At 37.4% G+C, this 17,994-nt stretch overlaps 1 protein-coding gene across 1 annotated transcript in view; it reads right to left on the bottom strand.

Annotated features, from left to right (window-relative positions):
• Window positions 1-6,339: 6,339 nt before the first annotated feature.
• Window positions 6,340-17,994, bottom strand: part of SH3YL1 (SH3 and SYLF domain containing 1) — a 37,663-nt gene continuing 26,008 nt past the window's right edge. The window contains exons 6-10 of the mRNA XM_049784268.1: window positions 17,188-17,316; window positions 15,674-15,842; window positions 14,955-15,033; window positions 10,462-10,518; window positions 6,340-6,757 (exon numbers count right to left, since the gene is read on the bottom strand). Coding sequence (XP_049640225.1) covers window positions 6,567-6,757; window positions 10,462-10,518; window positions 14,955-15,033; window positions 15,674-15,842; window positions 17,188-17,316 — 625 coding nt within the window. The 3' untranslated portion in view covers window positions 6,340-6,566. The remainder of the gene's footprint in view (window positions 6,758-10,461; window positions 10,519-14,954; window positions 15,034-15,673; window positions 15,843-17,187; window positions 17,317-17,994) is intronic.

Raw genomic sequence — 17,994 nt, 5'->3', positions numbered from 1 at the left:
TACAGGAAGCGAGGAAAGGTGGACAAATTGCCCTTGTTGGTAAGTCAGGGCTGAGCACAGTCATCACTGGGGAATACCACCTCAAGTAGAGACTCATGTGATGATCCCAATCGTAGCAGGACTTCAAGAACACACACAAGCATCCTCTGTGTGCCACACTTGGTGCATTATCCTATTTTATATTTACATTAAAGAGAAGAGACCTGGGCTCAAAGGTGGTTGTAAGGTAAGACTAGCTACAACCCTAAACAAAGGTGTTCCCCCAACTTCCCATGAAGTGTAAAGCAGACTGACTCCAATGACTCCTAACTGTTTGGTGTATTATTCCTCTGCCACTACCCTGCTTCATCAAACTGGCTGCATGGGGTTTGGAAACATGGCATCTGGGGCAGTCTCAGCATCCGTGTATTTTTATTTTACAGGTGGTAAGTTACCAATACAGACCACAGAGCATGGGCAGTGCAACCAGGCTCAAACCCAGACTCTTTGTCACAGTGCTCAACAGTAAAACATCGCAGCACAAGTTGAATATGCTGGTGAACAACTGACTACTTAGCACATCACCTGAAGGTTCTGATTCAGTGTTGCCAGAAGTTGAAGAAGACCAGGGTTGAAGAAGATCACAGCTGCCCTATGCCTCTCAGCTCATAGCTCCCCATGACTTGGAACCCCAGACCTCTTTGTGGGGGACTCTGGCAGCTCCATTTCTTCTCTGCTAACCTTGCACTGTATACTTGCACAAGTATACTACATACTTGTTCAGTACTGAGGTTTTTGAAAGCTCCTGGGAAACCATGAGGCTACTTACCATCTTAACTATTGTAAAATAACTAGGTTTAGTCTTTTGGCTTTATTAGTTTTGGGGGTTTTTTGTTTTTATTTTTAATTTTGATTTTTGGGTCATACCTGGCAGTACTCCAGGGTTATGCCTGGTTCAGAAACTGCTCCTGGCAGGCTCGGGGGACCAAATGGGATGCCAGGATTTGAACCATCATCCTTCTGTATGCAAGGCAAACACCCTACCTCCATGCTATCTTTCTGGCTCCTGGCTTTACTATTTTTTAATGTAATTTTTTCTTAGTCTTTGATATATTTGATATGTATATGTACTATATACATATTCCACTTCCACTTATCCTGTGACCAACATGATTCAGAGACATCTTATGGAGAAATCAGACTACAACTTCTAAATTGGCCTACAACCTGAGTATGGACCCCCAACCAAAGTGGGAAGTAGCTCTCCTGTGTGGAAATCACATGGCATCTGTGGTCCACAACAGTAAGACAGATATGGTTCATATCAACTAGTATCCTGGGAACAGAATGTCTGTCCTGATTCAGAAAAGAGTGTGGACTCACTCAAGACTAATTTATGCTCCAAACTTTGTATCACCATCTGGGTAGCTTTTCCAGTGAGCTCATTTAAAACGTGAGCAGGCAGCTAAGCATCACAGAACCATTTAGGCAACCAAGCTGAACTCAGCTAAAAAGTCTACTTTCTACATCATCAGGACTGAGAGCATCGCACAAGAACTAGTGTCTGCACAGACAGCTCTGTTTTCACTGTTTTGATAATAAAAATACAATTATGAAAGAACATAAACATGCATATTAAAAATACAGAGAAGCCAAACTCAATAGTCACCCTGCTAAGCTCAACAGCCTAGTCAAGAGCTCCAGAGTGCCAGAGACCCAGGCCTTGGAGGCACATCCAAGCAACACTCGAAGCAGCATGTGAATGCTTTTAAATATTTAAAAATATTTTATACCCTTACCACAGTAGCAATCACGTACTGATATATATATACATATGATTTGTTTGGATTTTTTATTTGGGCTCCATATCCAGGAATATGCTTTGTTGTTTTGGGGCCCAATACTGGGTATTACTCCCAGATTGGGGCCAAAGATTAAATTTTTTCTGACCTGTGAGTCATATATTTTAAATTTGCAAAAGTAATGCATAGACTTCTGACATGCCTTTATTTTACTGACCTCCTGGTATTCATTATCTCTGTAACCATGGTACAATAATTACAACCATGAATCAACGTTATTTCATTCTATGGACTGGTCTGGATTGCATGTCTCATTGGTCTAGAACTCCTCCAAGGCTCTGCATTGTTGCTGTTTCCTTGCTTTCCTTTCTTCTCTGGCAGTGACTTGTCCTGCACAAGGGAGCCCTGCAGACCCCTAAAAATGGGGGGATTTTAGCAGCAATCCTGACTGTTATAAAGTGAAGAATTCAGAGGACAAAAGCATGTGAGAGCAGAAATTATGGCAAGCAGTGCTGCCTGAATCAGACTGTACATAGATGAGGTCAGGGAGGCTGAGCTAGACACAAACAGCGGAAGAGCTAAGGCTGGTCCCCAGAGGAAAGGTTGATAGGAGACCCTGAAAGAGCTGGAAACACCACAATGTCAGGCACTGGTGTGAGAACAAGTGAAAGAAGAATCCTGCACATGGAAGGAGGAAGAGAAACACCCATGATCTGTTTTGATGGGGCTCACAAGGGGAGTCAGCACCTGGGTGGTCCTAAGTGGTTGGCTCAGCAGATGGGTTTTAAGCACCTCTGGATGACTAGCAGAATCTAATTTTCTCTGAAGGCTGTAACTCTAAACCAAAACATAAGTATAGTTCCCAGAAAATTGATCAATTTTCTATAAAAAAAAAAGAGAATCAATCTATTATGTGTGAGAAATAGCAGAAATGAGTAGACTACAAGAAATTGACTTACAAGTAATTACTAAACACTAGATATCAGTTATAAAATACTATAATTTCAGAAATCTAAAAAAATTCATAAAAAATAAGCAATGATAAATCAAGAAGCTCATGAAAATAATCAATAACAGAGTAAAAGAAGCACACTTATTAATAAAATGAGAACAACTACTATAAAAGAAAAATGTAGTCAATACATTAGGCATAATAATTATATACATTGTGACATATTAGACACAACTGAAGACAAATCAAAAAACTATATATGTTTAAATAATTCAAAATACAATTTGATGAGACAAAGATATAAATGAGTATAGAAAGTTCATGGTCTGAAGGTTTAACTTACATTTAATTAGTGCTCCAAATAAAAAATGCTATAGTACATCTATACAGTGAAATACTGCTCAGCTGTAAGAAATTATGTCATGCAATTTGCTGATAAATTGATAGGCATGGAGAATATCATGCTGAGTGAAATTAATCAGATGAAATGGATAGACGGAATGATTTCACTCATATGGGGATATAAAGAAACATAGTAGGGTAATAACTAATACACAAAGGCAACAGAAACAAGGATCAGGAGAATTGGTCCTTTTAGGAAGAATACCAGTTGGGAGTGAAGGTAGTTTCTAGGGAAGGGAAGAGATTATTATAACAGTAATAGAGGGAAGAGGTCACTCTGGACCACATCTAGGTGTTTAAAGGAGGTAAAGCAACATGTGTGATACCCTATCAGTATTGTAAACCACAGTGCCTAAAAAGGGGGAAAGGAGAAAAAGAAAAAAGTACCTGTCAGAGGCAGTCTAGGGAGTGGGAAAACTTGGGACATTGGTGGAGGAAAAGGAATACTTTTGGAAGAAGGGATTTGTGTTGAAACACTGATGCCTGCCTGATATTGCATTATGAATAGCTTTGTAAGTTATGGCGATTTAATAACAATATTTTAAATGAGTGTTTTAAGTGGAAAACGAGACAGAATAGGGCAGGGAAGATAGTGCAAGGGTAAGGTACTTGCCTTGCACATGGTTGACCCGGGTTCAATGGTCCTTCAGAATTTCCAGATGTGTGATCCCTGAGTCAGGAGTAAATCCTGAGCAAGTCTGTTACCCAAATCCTCCAACTTCCATAAAAGGATCCAGAATTGGAATATTAAAATATTTTAAGAAAGTTTGTTTAGAATTTTTAAGAGGTGTTGATAAGGCAGCTAGCAATTCCAATAAATTCCTATTATACTAATACATGAATTAACATCTACTCTCCAAACACAAAAAATATTAATTCGGCAAGATCTATGTACATTTGTGCTTATTGTAGCACTAAGTACAATAATCAGAATATGGAAAGAGTCCACAAGTGTCATAACATAAATGGATAAGGAAGTTGTGGCATATACACATGATGAAATATCACTGAGTTATAAGGAAAGATGAACGCTTTTTGTTTGCTGCAACAAGGATGAGCTGGAGGGCTTAGTGTTAAGTGAAATATGTTAGTGGGAGAAGGACAAATACAAGATGATCTCACTCATCTATGATACCTAGAGAAATAAAAACTGGGGACAGACAGTATTAAATAAGACAAACGCTTGGCCTTTGATTATAAAACCAGGAGGAAGGGAGAGGGAACGAAGTGGGGAACTAGAGGTGATGCTAGGACAGCAGTGGGGGTCCCGGGGCACTTTGGTGACTTTCAAGGTGTTGCAATTTTGTATATCAAAACCACAAATGCTGACAATCTTGTACTATGTTACCTAAACTGAAATAAATATCAAACAATAAAAAGAAAAATTTGATCCATCTTTCTAGTCATGTAAAAAATGATGGACTGTGGGACTTAATGTGTAAAATCTAAAGCTAGGAAACTAGAAAAAACTGGAGAAAATTATGACTCGGGGTTTAGTGAAGACTTATTTTTATTTGTTTGTTTGTTTGTTTGTTTTTGGTTTTTGGGTCACACCCGGCAGCACTCAGGAGTTCCTCCTGGCTCTATGCTCAGAAATCGCTCCTGGCAGGCTCAGGGGACCATATGGGATGCCGGGATTCAAACCACCAACCTTCTGCATGAAAGGCAAACACCTTACCTCCATGCTATCTTTCCAGCCCCTTAATGAAATATCAGAAACATAATTCACAAAAAGAAAACTTTATATATACACATCATCAAACTCAATAACAGATGTTATCCTAAATATACTGATGAGAGAATAAAACACAAAATAGGGCCAAATAATGCTTAACTACTTAAGAATCAACTTAGCAAAAGATTAGGAACAAACATGGATGTACACTCACCACTTCTAGCCACTGTGTCTCTGGAAGTCCCAGCCAGAGGAATAAGGCAAGAAAAAGGAATAAAGTTACTCAAATTGAATAGGAATAATCAAAATTATCTGTATTTGCAGGTGACATATTATATTTAGAAAATTTAGTGTATCAATGGCTGAAGAGATAAAGATATTCTATAAAATTAAGGAGATCATTTCTCACCCACACCCCTATATAGACACACACAACAGAGAAATATTTTCAGCCATAACAATGTAAGAAACACCACCATTTCTGACAACATGAATAAATTTTGTGGGCATATGCTAAGCGGGAAAAGTCAGAGAAAGATACTGTATGATCTCACATATATATACAATGTAAGAAATCCAAACTCATGGAAACAGTAAGTTGGTAATTGCCAGATGAGTAAAATTAAGAGATGTTGTCCAACGGTACGAATTTCAAATTACCAACAGGGCTGGAAAGGATAGTACAGTGGATATAGTGATATAGTGGTACAGCTTCCCCTGTGAGTAGTTGAACAAGGTTTGATCCTTGGCCTGGTCCTCCAGCAATGCCAGGCTCAAATACCTTTCTACTCCCAAATATATATGAAATATTTATATGTTATATACAGTACATTTAAATACTAAAATTTTATTAACATTTTACAAATTTATGTTATATAAATTATAGTAATTTATAGAACCATAATATTATGATGTTATATATTATACTATATCATATATAACAATTTGTTATTCATATTATAAAATATAAAATATAGATTAATTATGGCATATATATGTAAGTTCTGGAATCTATGTACAAGCTGATGACTATGTGGAATAGTATTGTTATAAGCTTAAAATTTGCCAAAGTAATATAAAAATATTTTCATCAAAAGACCTACTTGATACAAATTAAAAAAATCAAGACATTAACATCATTTTAAACACATTTATTTTTGGACAACTCAACAATAATGTCAACAGAAGTTGGTTTTACTGCTAGAAATGAGCAAATTTCTCCTTGTTCAAAGAAATAAGTTCATCTTCCATCCAGTGCATGGTGGCTAGCTTTTGTAATGGCATGTTTCTATTGTATACATGCACCCTGAAGACCTAAAGACTATTTTTAAGGGTTCACATACTTATCCAATAGTATTTTACTACCCTACTTAAGGTGATTTCTTCTTCTCAAGTCATATGAAAATAGAAGCCTGACCCCGAGAGATTCCAAGTCACAACAGTTAGCACCTAAATAATCCAATTAAGTTTAGTGAGTATACTTGAAATAGGACAATGACCACGTAAATCCGGAAGCTTGGAACTGTTAAATTGTACATATGATAAAATTAGTACAAAGTATTTAAAGATATCAAGACAGCCACTTATTTATATATAGAGAAAAATCTTATAGGCTGAGTTAAATTTTTGGAATAAGAAGCATTTCTACCCTTACATCAAAATCACATAATGGACAGGAAATACTTCCAGTGTAGAAATAATTCTTATGAAGTTCTCAAAAAATAAAATGTAAATGTGAAAGAAAATAATACAAACATTAATTCATGGTAACATAGTTGGCTGGAAAAATTCCACTTTGACCTCGAAGCTTTCCTTCCCACCAGTCAAAATTGGAATCTGTTTTTGATAGAACAGTGATCTTGTCTCCAGCTTGAAAATTCAAATCCCCTGGCTGTTGTCCTTGAAAAGAATACAGTGCTGTCACTTCTATGGGTTGATTTGAATAGCCTGAAAAAGAGGTAGATAGGTTGTCACTGTTTCGGGAGAAAGGAAGAAACATACCCAGTGAATCATTGGGGAGCAAATGCAAGACTCACTTCTGACACCAAGGGAGCAAAAAAACACCAGTAAAGGACCTGTGACTTCATCACATGCACAAACTTATTTTTCCCTTCTGTGAAAACAGCAAATGTTTGGCAGTAACTTTCATTCCCTAAGTCTACAGAACTCAGACGACCTAGTCTTATATTCTCAATGATGTATTTAGCAAATGTTTATGGTTATAGTGTTTGAATTTTAGGAAATATAAAGATTTTTTTACTTTTTCTCCATTTTTATAGCATGGCCAGGGGCTTCCAAGAATCACAGCTATTGGAGAAAGTCTGTTATTTATGCTCATGATTGTTATAAAATGTTTCATTTAAAAAACAAGTTCTGTAGTCTTGATTGTGCAGATTCCAGCCCAGATACATTCTGCTATTTTAACAGGAATTTCCCCAGAGCCTTTATGGTTATTTCCATTTCTGTGCTTACTTGATCCTTTCTCTCAAAACACAGATTAAATTCACATTAGCACATTAGAAGGTTGTCTACACATGTTTAACCATAATTTTAAAACAATGTCTTGAATTTAATATATTATTGGGAAAATAACTGAGAACTGAGTGATTAGATTAATAAAAGACAGTATAATATAGTCATGATAAATATAAAAATGCACTCAGTGTAGTCAACTACACAGAATTTAATATTTCTGACATTAAATGCTGTGCATAAATTAGACAATTGAGTGCTTGGTAACTTTAAGTACAGAAAATATATTAACAATATAATTAATTGATTTCTATGACCAGTGACTTAGTTGAACTCTTCATGATATAATAAATAAAGAAAACATGTTAATTTAGCTATACAGACTGAGCCACTGAATTTGTAGCTCATTAAAAATGGTGGCACAGCTCCTTCTATAAGCATGTGCTTATTCTCTCAAGGAAATAAGTCTCAATAACTGGTAATTTCATGAAGGATATAACTGGCATAATTCATTTTATGTAATACGGAAGTTCTGCCTATTTCTGCAGTTTGTTGGCTTGTCAATTTTAAGGAACTGGATTAAAATATGGGAATTTTTATATAGTCTGAACGTAAGCAATCAAAGCCTGCTATGTGACTACAGGCACATTTGGAAGTACATGAGCTCCAATCGCAGCATGAGCTGGGAGTTCACACTGAGCCCACAGCAGGCTTCACTGTCAATAGATTGGAATGTGAGCTGATGAAAATTCATCTTATAAGGCTATTATCAATGAGTCTACTTACCAATTTTTATACAAAATTCAATCTTAATAAACCAAAGTCTCTTCCATGTCTCTGATGCACTCTCATAATGATAAGAAGTGAAAGAGGGAACATTAGAGAAAAGTTCTAGAAGCCCAGCCATCTTAGCTGCCTTTCACACTTATGTCTGTGGCTCTATTTACAGAGATACACCAAGTTAAAAGCCACTGTCTATGTGCATCTCCCTTCTTCCCACTCTCAGTGGGGCAGCCACTGCTACCCTATATGTAAGAACCTGAAAGTGCACTGCATGTGGTCTTGATTCCATGTTTGTGGTGAGGGGAGAGCTCTTGATTCCATGTTAGATGAGGAAGGCCTCTTGACCACTCCTGAGAGTACATCCCAGGTGCTGAGCAACTGCTAAGAAGTAAATTGTGTTCAACAGGAATATTTAGATTTGTCTATGTGGTTCACTTTGTCATGTGAATTTTCAAGGAGAGCTAGGATGTTCTCTTCCATCACTGAGATATTTAAAACTTACATCAAATATTGAATGCTTATGATCCTGGGAATCACTGCTAACTGAAATGTTTTGTTTTTGCTACTGTTGTTGTCTTTGCCAATTTGAAGAATCTATTTTATCATGCGTAATTACAAGAAAGATGATGAACTAATAAAGACAATAAAAGAACACAGGCTTCAATTAAGTCTGAGTTGTAGGTTCCAGTTGAAGTTAGGATGAAGTACAGACAAAAAGGTGGGAAGGATGACACCACTGGATTAGGGGCATAGTAAGGAAGTGCTTGTAGGCTTGAGGGTGCTCCTCTTTCCACTCCAAATTCTGAAGAGTTGAATGAGAGGGGAAGTATGTCTGCCTGGTAGGTGTAAGCTATCAGACCCTTTGCAAACTGGTAGCAAAGGTATAAGCCCTCCCTGGAGATTGATGTATTTGGGGTGGCTGCCCATAACCAGGGACAGAGTTGCACCTTATGTTTATAGACTTCCTCTTCACTGTTTCTCTTTCCCCACAAAAACGCCCATTAAATGCCTGGAGAGATAGCTCACTGGGCTAGAATGTATGCTTTGTATACAGGAGGCCTGTTTTAGATTCTAGCAGCAGAAGGTCCTCCAAGCCCTGCCAAGAATGACGACCACACACTAAGTAGGAGTAGTCCCTGAGCACCTTCGGGTGCGACCTCAAAAGAAACAAAATGAGAAAAGCAGACACATAAAATTTTAGAGTAAAATGAATTTCTAAGCCCTTAAGATAAAGCTGGATGAGAGGGGAAAGATGTCTTTGGGTATGCCAATGCACTCAGCCAACGACCACTGCCTCCAGGGAAATATGTATGAGACCCCAAATTCTGCACTTTCTTAGAAACTGTATCCACCTAAGAGCAAAGGCGGAGATAGCCCAGGCTAAGCCACAGGTCAACAGAACATCTGCACACAAGTGCACACACTTGTCCTTCAGTTTTGTTCTCTGAGAGAAGAATCATCTGGAAAAAGAACAGAAACAGAAGTGTACAACAAACCATGAAAGCTAACCTGGAAACCAGAGAAAGCCTGAAACTTAAATCCAACAGAATAGGCTGAGTTCTCTTTAGGGGACTCTACTTAAGAAACATTTAAATATACTTTTATAAATAAAAAACAAAAACAATAAATAGCACCTTCTTTTCCTGATGTCCTATTTACACGAAGGCTAACTTGCTAGTTGTTATTTTCCTGCACTTGATGGGAAACCTAAGTCGCTGTTTTCCAACTGTGTAACCTTTGCCCTCATTTTGGATTCCACTTCCATTTCTAAGAAATCATTAATTCTATCAAAAAGCAGTTTTTAAAGAACACTGAACAGAAAGACTTTTTTCCCATAGGAAATCCTAGTAAGTTTTATGAATTAGGTCCAAAATATTAGAATATGGGAAAAAACTCCTTAAAAATTAAAGTTAAGGGGCCGGTGCGATGTGTTTGCCTTGCATGCAGAAGGACGGTGGTTCGAATCCTGGCATCCCATGTGGTCCCCCCTTCACCTGCCAGGAGCAATTTCTGAGCGTAGAGCCAGAAGTAGTCCCTGAGTGCCGCCACCAGGTGTGACCCAAAAAACAACAACACAACAAATTAAAGTTAATGGAATGAACACCTATAAAGAAAAAATGCTGTAAGTATGAAGTTGTTGGCTACAGTTTCCCTGTAATTAGCAGCAAAGGGTCTGGTAGCTAGCTAGCTAGTCCAGAAAGAGGAGCTTCTCCCAATGAGCAATATCTGGAAGCCCTCACTCCCAGGATCTCAAACAGAGAACAAGAGAGCAGCACAGTACTTGTAAGTAAAAATGGGCTATTGAAGTATTTCCTACTGATTTTTACAACCAATAGTTATAAACTTTGTGATTATGACATAAATAAGAATAACTTTTAACATATATTTTTACTTACTAACTCTTTCACCATAGCCAGAAAGTTCAGGATAGAGCTTATATTCATTTCTGGTATCTGTCCAAAAAAGAAGTAAAATTCAGAAAACTTATTAGCATGTGTATATGAAAAAAACTTATTAGCATGTTTTATATCCAAGAATGCCAAATTTGCCCATGTTATAAAAATATTTTAAATGATAATTTATAAAACATCATTAGTTGATGCATTTAATCAAAATGAATGCCTGCATATAACCAGGCAAGGATCAATATCTGCTCTTGGTATAATCTAAAAGCATACAAACTGGACCAGAGAAATAATTCAGATTCTGAACACATGCTTGCATTTGGGAATCCTAAGTTACTGTAGTTCCCTGTACCATATGGTTCCCTAAAGATTTCAGAGAATCTAGCTCTAGCATTGATGGGTGTATCCCCCAAACAAACAAACAGACAAATATCTCCAAGATATCAAATACCAATGACTTTTTAAATGATTTTACGTGCACATAATGATGACTTCTTATTGCTAGAAGCTCAAATTCCATTTTAGAATTCACTTTTTTTTTAGGATACTGGTGATTTAAAAGAGCTGGTTCTTATAAAAATTTAGAGGGCTCTAGCTGGAGAAATAGCACAGTGGTAGGGTGTTTTCCTTGCATGCAGCCTATCCAGGACACAATGGTTCGAATCCTGGCATCCCATATGGTCCCCCAAGCCTGCCAGGAGCAATTTCTGAGCACAGAACCAGGAGTAACCCCTGAGCACAGCCAATTGTGACCCAAAAACCAAAACAAACAAACAAACAAAAAAACTAGAGGGCTAGATTTTTGCAGCAGATGTAAGTGAAGTCTTTAAATGACTTTTGATATAGAAGTAAAAAAATTAGTTTTCTATTACAAAAATATTTATAAAATAATAAAACATTAGAGTCAACTTTTGGGGGGTGATAATAGCCATGGATATTTAATAATACTTAATGCCAGTATTATCATTGTTATAAATTCAGAGGACAATTTTGTTCCTTTGGTTGTGTTTGAAGAAAGGAAAATCATCTTATTACAAAATAGCTCATCAGAACCATTCCTTAACCATACCATCATTAAAGTCCATACTGAAAATGGGACCACTGCTCTTGTGTATGGTCATTATATCACAGTTGCACAGTGCAATGCAGGATGGTTTGGATTCACTTTCTGTAGTCAAATGAGCATAGCTGTGATAAGGTGATGCAGAATAAATGTTACCAGGTTGGCAATAAAAAAGAATATGTCTGGAGCTAGATATCTAGAACTTACCTCTTAATTCTGACTCTACATATCCTACATTATCCATGTAACCATAAAACCCACATACCTCATGACACTCTTCATGTATCCCCCCTAAGACACTCATACCCTTTGATGCTCTCCATGTATGCCAAAGGCATCCACATATCCTCTAATACTCTCCATGTACCTCCATAGTACCCACTTAACTTTTCTTTTTTGGTTTTTGGGTCACACCCAGCCACACTCAGGGGTTACTCCTGGCTCTATGCTCAGAAATCGCTCCTGGCAGGCTCAGGGGACCATGTATGTCGGGACTTGAACCACCGACCTTCTGCATGCAAGGCAAATGCCTTACCTCCCTGCTATCTATTCGGTCCACCTTCTGATGATCTCAATGTGCCCCCTAAGTTACCTATATACCTTGTTTACAATTTTAGAATATCCATAAGGCAAGATGACCACCACCTTAAAAATATTAGCCTGAGAACTTTTGTATACAAAATAATATTGAGATATAAATTGGCAGGTCAGAGAAGAGAGAACAAAAGATGTTTTCAAAATTGAGCAGAGGAACAATGATGTGGCTAGTCATAAAAGTACATGGCTGGTTTGCAGAAGACCCTTTTTGATCCCAGTAATACAAAACAAAAAACAAAACTCCTGAATATAAATTGTGAAGAAATTAAATTTTAAGTAGAAGACAATACAGAGCATATGTAAACAATGACTTTTTAACTATAAGAAAAAACCGGGGCCGGTGAGGTGGCGCTAGAGGTAAGGTAAGCCTTGCAAGCGCTAGCCAAGGAAGGACCGAGGTTTGATCCCCCCCTCGCCCCCCCTCCCATATGGTCCTCCCAAGCCAGGGGCAATTTCTGAGTGCTTAGCCAGGAGTAACCCCTGAGCATCAAATGAGTGTGGCCCAAAAAACCAAAAAAAAAAAAAAAAAAAAAAAATGAAAAGGAAAGAAAAGAAGAAACCTTTAAATATAAATTATAAAGTATATTATATGTAGTACAGCAAACCAAAATTACCAAGCATCTAGGAATGAATTTAATCAGAAAAGCACAGAAACAATAAAATCTTAAAAAAAAAACAACAATGAAATCTTCTGAAAACATAAAACAATCTCAAATGAGAAAAAATTGAAAAGATTATCCTACAAATGCCAAATTAACTAAAGTATGCATTATGCTATTTAATTAAAATCTAAAAAGCATAGAATTGGGACTGGAGAGATAGTACAGGAGTACTTACTTTGTATGCAAGCCTTGTATGCAACTGACCCAGGTTCAATCTCCAGCAATCAATATGGTCTCCTGAGCATGCCAGTAATAATCTTTGAGCTCAGAGCCAGGAGTAAGCCCTGAGTACAGCAAGGTGTGGTCCAAAACAAATGAAAAAAAAAATGGGGTGGGGGAAAGATAAATAGAAACTTTCTCAAAGAAGCCATACTGATGGTCAAAAGATATATGAAAAAATACTCTGCATCATGTACCATTGTGGAAACATAAAAACAGTAAGATGTAACTTCACTCCAATGACACTGGCACACATTACAAAGAACAAAAATAACCAGTGTTGGGGCCTGAGAGATAGCATGAAGGTAAGGTATTTGCCGTGCATGCAGAAGGATGGTGGTTCGAGTCCTGGCATCCCATATGGTCCTCTGAGCCTGCCAGGAGCAATTTCTGAGTGTAGCGCCAGGAGTAAACCCTGAGCGCTGCCAGGTATCCCCCCCCCAAAAAAAGACCAAAAATAAATAAATAACCAGTGTTGTGGTAGATATGGTAGAAAAGAGGAATCGTTATTCACTGATAGTAGGAATTTGGACTGGTAAAACTTTTTGGAAGACAATATGGACACTTGTCAAAACACTAGGAATTGAATTTCTATATGCTTCAGCAATTTCACTTCTTGGTATATATCCCAGGGGCTCAAAATTTCTATTCAGAAAAAAAATGTGCTCCTATGTTGATTACAGCACTATTTATAAGAGTCAAAATCTAGAAACAACCCAGTGTCCAAGAACAAATGACTAGATAAAGAAACTATGGCACATAAACACATATACATAAATAATGGCATATATACACTACTTGGCTGTAAGAAAAGGTAAAAACATAAAATTTGCTGCTACATAAATGGATCTGGAAAGTATCACTCTGAGTAAAGTCAGTCAGAAAAAGATGGACACATCACCTTTGGTTATGATCAATAGTAGAAGAAGATGGATAGATGTAGAATGATCTAATATGTGGGATATTAAGAAACAGAATAAGGGAATAACAAATGCCCAAAGGCAACAGAAATCAAGAACTGGATTTCAGTAGGAAGTTTACCAAGGCAGAGGGTAAGGTTAGTAGGATGGGGGGCAAGGGACAATGAGATAATGGTAAAGGGAATCAAACACTGGTAGAGGGTATTATTCTGGAATGGTTTATATATGAAACCCTAACAATTATAGTATAGTAAGTGCCTAGAATAAAATTAATTAAAATTCGGGGCCGGAGAGATAGCATGGGAGGTAAGGCGTTTGCCTTTCATGCAGGAGGTCATCGGTTCGAATCCCGGAGTCCCATATGGTTCCCCGTGCCTGCTAGGAGCAATTTCTGAGCCTGGAGCCAGGAATAACCCCTGAGCACTGCCGGGTGTGACTCAAAAAAATGCAAAAAAAATTTTAATAATAAAAATACATTAAATATGCTTATATGTTACTGCATTATAAAATATATTAATATTAGTTTAATTAAATAAATATATAAGGTAACATATTAAAGGGAGCTAAAATTAGTGGTTACTCTTGGGCTGTGCTTAAGGATCATTCCTGGCAGAAGTTGGAGGACCATATGTGGTGCCAAAGATTGAACCCAGATTGGCCACAAGTATTTCTGGCACCAAATTCTTTTTTTTTAATTCTAAAGGATAATAGCCTTGAGATAAATGAAAAAGAAATAAAGTCTCTACATATTTATTTCTATAATTTATAAAACTTAGATCTCTTACAAATTCCTTCTCTAAAAAAGCATCTTCTGAATCACCAGTTTTTTTTACAAACTATGAGACTGTGTCTCATTTAGAAGCGGCTTCTAAATACACAAGACATAATATTTTAAAACACATAGTTTTCTCTCACTTAAATATTAGTTCATCTATTAGATTCTAAAGTTTAACAAAGTGGCTTATTTGGAACAAAATTCATAATTAATTAGAACTGTATTTGAATTACAACAAAAATATTTACTTTGAGTATCAGAGTTTGGCTGGACCTGTGCTGAGGACTGCTGGGGTCTTGACAAAGGTTTTGGAGGTAACTCTTTAGCCTGGCAGGAACAAAAAAGAAAGAGAATTGAAAAGTCCCACGATTTGCTTAGGAGCAGTAAGGCCTTTCTTTCTAATAAATGAATATGACAGATTTAATCTAGCACTTCTTGCCCAAGGGTGACAGGTTAGATGATAAGAGGCATATGTCCAGTCTGCTATTCTGTGCCTGGAAGCTCCCCTCACCCTGGATCTCTGACAACCTATGCAAATACATAAACATGATGACTAGCTCAGTGACCAATGAACAGGGAGAAGTGGTGTTTATTCTGAAGTTTATTCTGAAGCTGAGTGTTTATTCTGTGCAAGGAAAAAGCCTGAAAAGCAATGGTGGAGTGAGTGGACTAATTGCACAAACCTTGCACCAAGCCTCATGACCTTCCAAGCAGCTTCTGTAGCACTACAAATAGCACTAAAGGTCTCTGTGGAGAAACCCAGCTACAGAAAACATTTCTCTTAAAATCTTTGAAAATGAAAGGTCAATGTTATGCAACATTTTCACAAGTACTTTTGTAATTTCACAAGTACTTTTGTAAATGAAATTACAAAAGAAATGTAACAGGGTATTAGGAATGAGACATCAAAGAAGGAATGTTCTAGCTTCCTGTCACTACTGAGGGAAACACAAACATAAAACATTACAGGAGGCTTCCTCTGCTCCTTTGCTGCTTTTCTTGCATTGATTCGCTGTCCTTCAAGTTCATACTTTTCAGTAAAGGAATCAAGAATTTCATAAAGATCTTCTGCTTGGGCAGGCCGTGGTACATCTCCAAATAAAATGTCATAAGCACGAATATCTTGGCAATAAAATCTAATAAAGAATAATAAATTAAGAACATTCTTTTAACAGAGATATGATTTTTCTTTTCTTTTCTTTTCTTTTCTTTTTTTTTTTTTTTTTGGTTTTTGGCTCACACCCGGCAGTGCTCAGGGGTTATTCCTGGCTCCATGCTCAGAAATCACTCCTGGCAGGCTTGGGGGACCATATGGGATGCCGGGATTTGAACCAATGACCTTCAGCATGAAAGGCAAATTCCTTACCTCCATGTATCTCTCCAGCCCCAAATACGGTTTTTCTAAAGTTTGATGTAGAACAAAGATCTATGTTTATGCATTTAAAAGAGAGTAGGATAGGGCTCTACATATAATTACTTTCAAATACCATCTACAAACTATGACCCACCTTATACCTCAGATTCACCCCCTCTCAAAATTCATTTTGAGAAGCAAATATCAGAGAGATATGAATATCCTTTAAATAATTATATAAAAATGTCATATAAATATCCATACAAATATAAACACAAAATATACATATATATACACACATGTAAATCCACACACATATTCATAAATGAGAAAAGCATACACATACTTACACATACATATACATATATACAAGCATCAATACTTATACAAACATACCAAAAATACACTGTCATAGGTTTTAAGTTTATTAGAAAAATGGTGCCAACACTTCTGGCAGTGCTCAGGGGACCACTGTATATGCCAAGGATCAAAACAGGGATGGCTGTATGCAAGGCAAACATCTTACCCTCTTTGGCCATCTTACATCCTATCTCTTTGGCCCTGGTTTTGTAACTTACTAAAATATTCATTTATATCAAAAATACATAATGATTTGCCTTGCATTGAAGCCCTGCACTGATTAAGAAGTATGTTTGTTTTGGCTTATCTAGGATTTAAGCGAACCAACCTTAGTTGAAAAGTCTTCTTAAGATCTAGAAAAAAAAGTTTCTAAAAGTTCCCTTAATTCATAAATTAGTAAGCCCAGAAGTAAAGATTTGGGGGGTTTTTCTGGGGGGGGCCCACACCCAGTGATGCTCAGGGGTTACTCCTGGCTATGCACTCAGAAATCACTCCTGGCTTGGGGGACCATATGGGACACCAGGAATAGGTCCATCCTAGGTCAGCCGCGTGCAAGGCAAACGCCCTACTGCTATGCTATTGCTCCGGCTTCAGAAGTAAGGATTTTTAAAGGTAAAGAGTTCTTCAAATGTATGTGTCCCCATTCCTTCTGTCTTCTAGTGCTTGCAATTGAATCTGCTGTCAGGTATACTAGGGAATGTAGATCTATGAAATGTTATTTTATTATCAGATGCTCTTAAGTCAATTAAAATTACGTTTGTACTTACTTTCGATTAGTTTCTTTCCTTTCAATCAAACAGCTACCTTCCAAAGATATGCCAGCAAAGAGTCCTCTTGATTTGCAATATGTAAAGACAGCTGCAGAGCTTCTCAGAGCAACATTTCCCTCTAAATTCCTGCAAAATCCAAGGCTTTGTATCAGACTCTAGGTGAAACACTGCTCAAAGCCCTGTCTGATCAACCCTCATTTAAAGACTCAGTTAAGGGGCCGGCAAGGTGGCGCTAGAGGTAAGGTGTCTGCCTTGCAAATGCTAGCCAAGGAAGGACCGCGGTTCGATCCCTGGCGTCCCATATGGTCCCCCCAAGCCAGGGCAATTCCTGAGCGCTTAGCCAGGAATAACCCCTGAGCATCAAATGGGTGTGGCCCAAAAAAACAAAAAACCAAAAAAAAAAAAAAAAAAAAAAAAAAAAAAGAAGACTCAGTTAAAAGCTTTCTACATACTTGGTATGTTTCACTTTGTGTAAGCCTCATTTGGGTGGCTAAGAGAAAGGACATATTACAGAAAAGTTTCCAAAAGGGTATGACCTACATAAGGACCAACGGCATCATAGTATACATAAGTGCTGACCATCCAACTTTGTCCTCTCATCCTAAAACAAGAGAATACAACTCAACAGCATTAACCATTTGTTTTACACTGTCTTTCTTCAGAACTTAAAAAACTTTTAATTAATTTATTTAATTTTGGTTTGGGGTCCATACCTAGAGGTACTTGGGGCTTACTCCTGGCTTGTCACACTAAGGAATCACTCTTGGCAGTGCTTAAGGGATCCCATGGGGAGCTGGGATCAAA

The sequence above is a fragment of the Suncus etruscus genome, chromosome 12 (assembly GCF_024139225.1).
Source record: "Suncus etruscus isolate mSunEtr1 chromosome 12, mSunEtr1.pri.cur, whole genome shotgun sequence".
Lineage (NCBI taxonomy): Eukaryota > Metazoa > Chordata > Mammalia > Eulipotyphla > Soricidae > Suncus > Suncus etruscus.
Note: the sequence above shows the minus strand (reverse complement) of the source record. Positions and strands in the feature narration are given on the sequence as shown.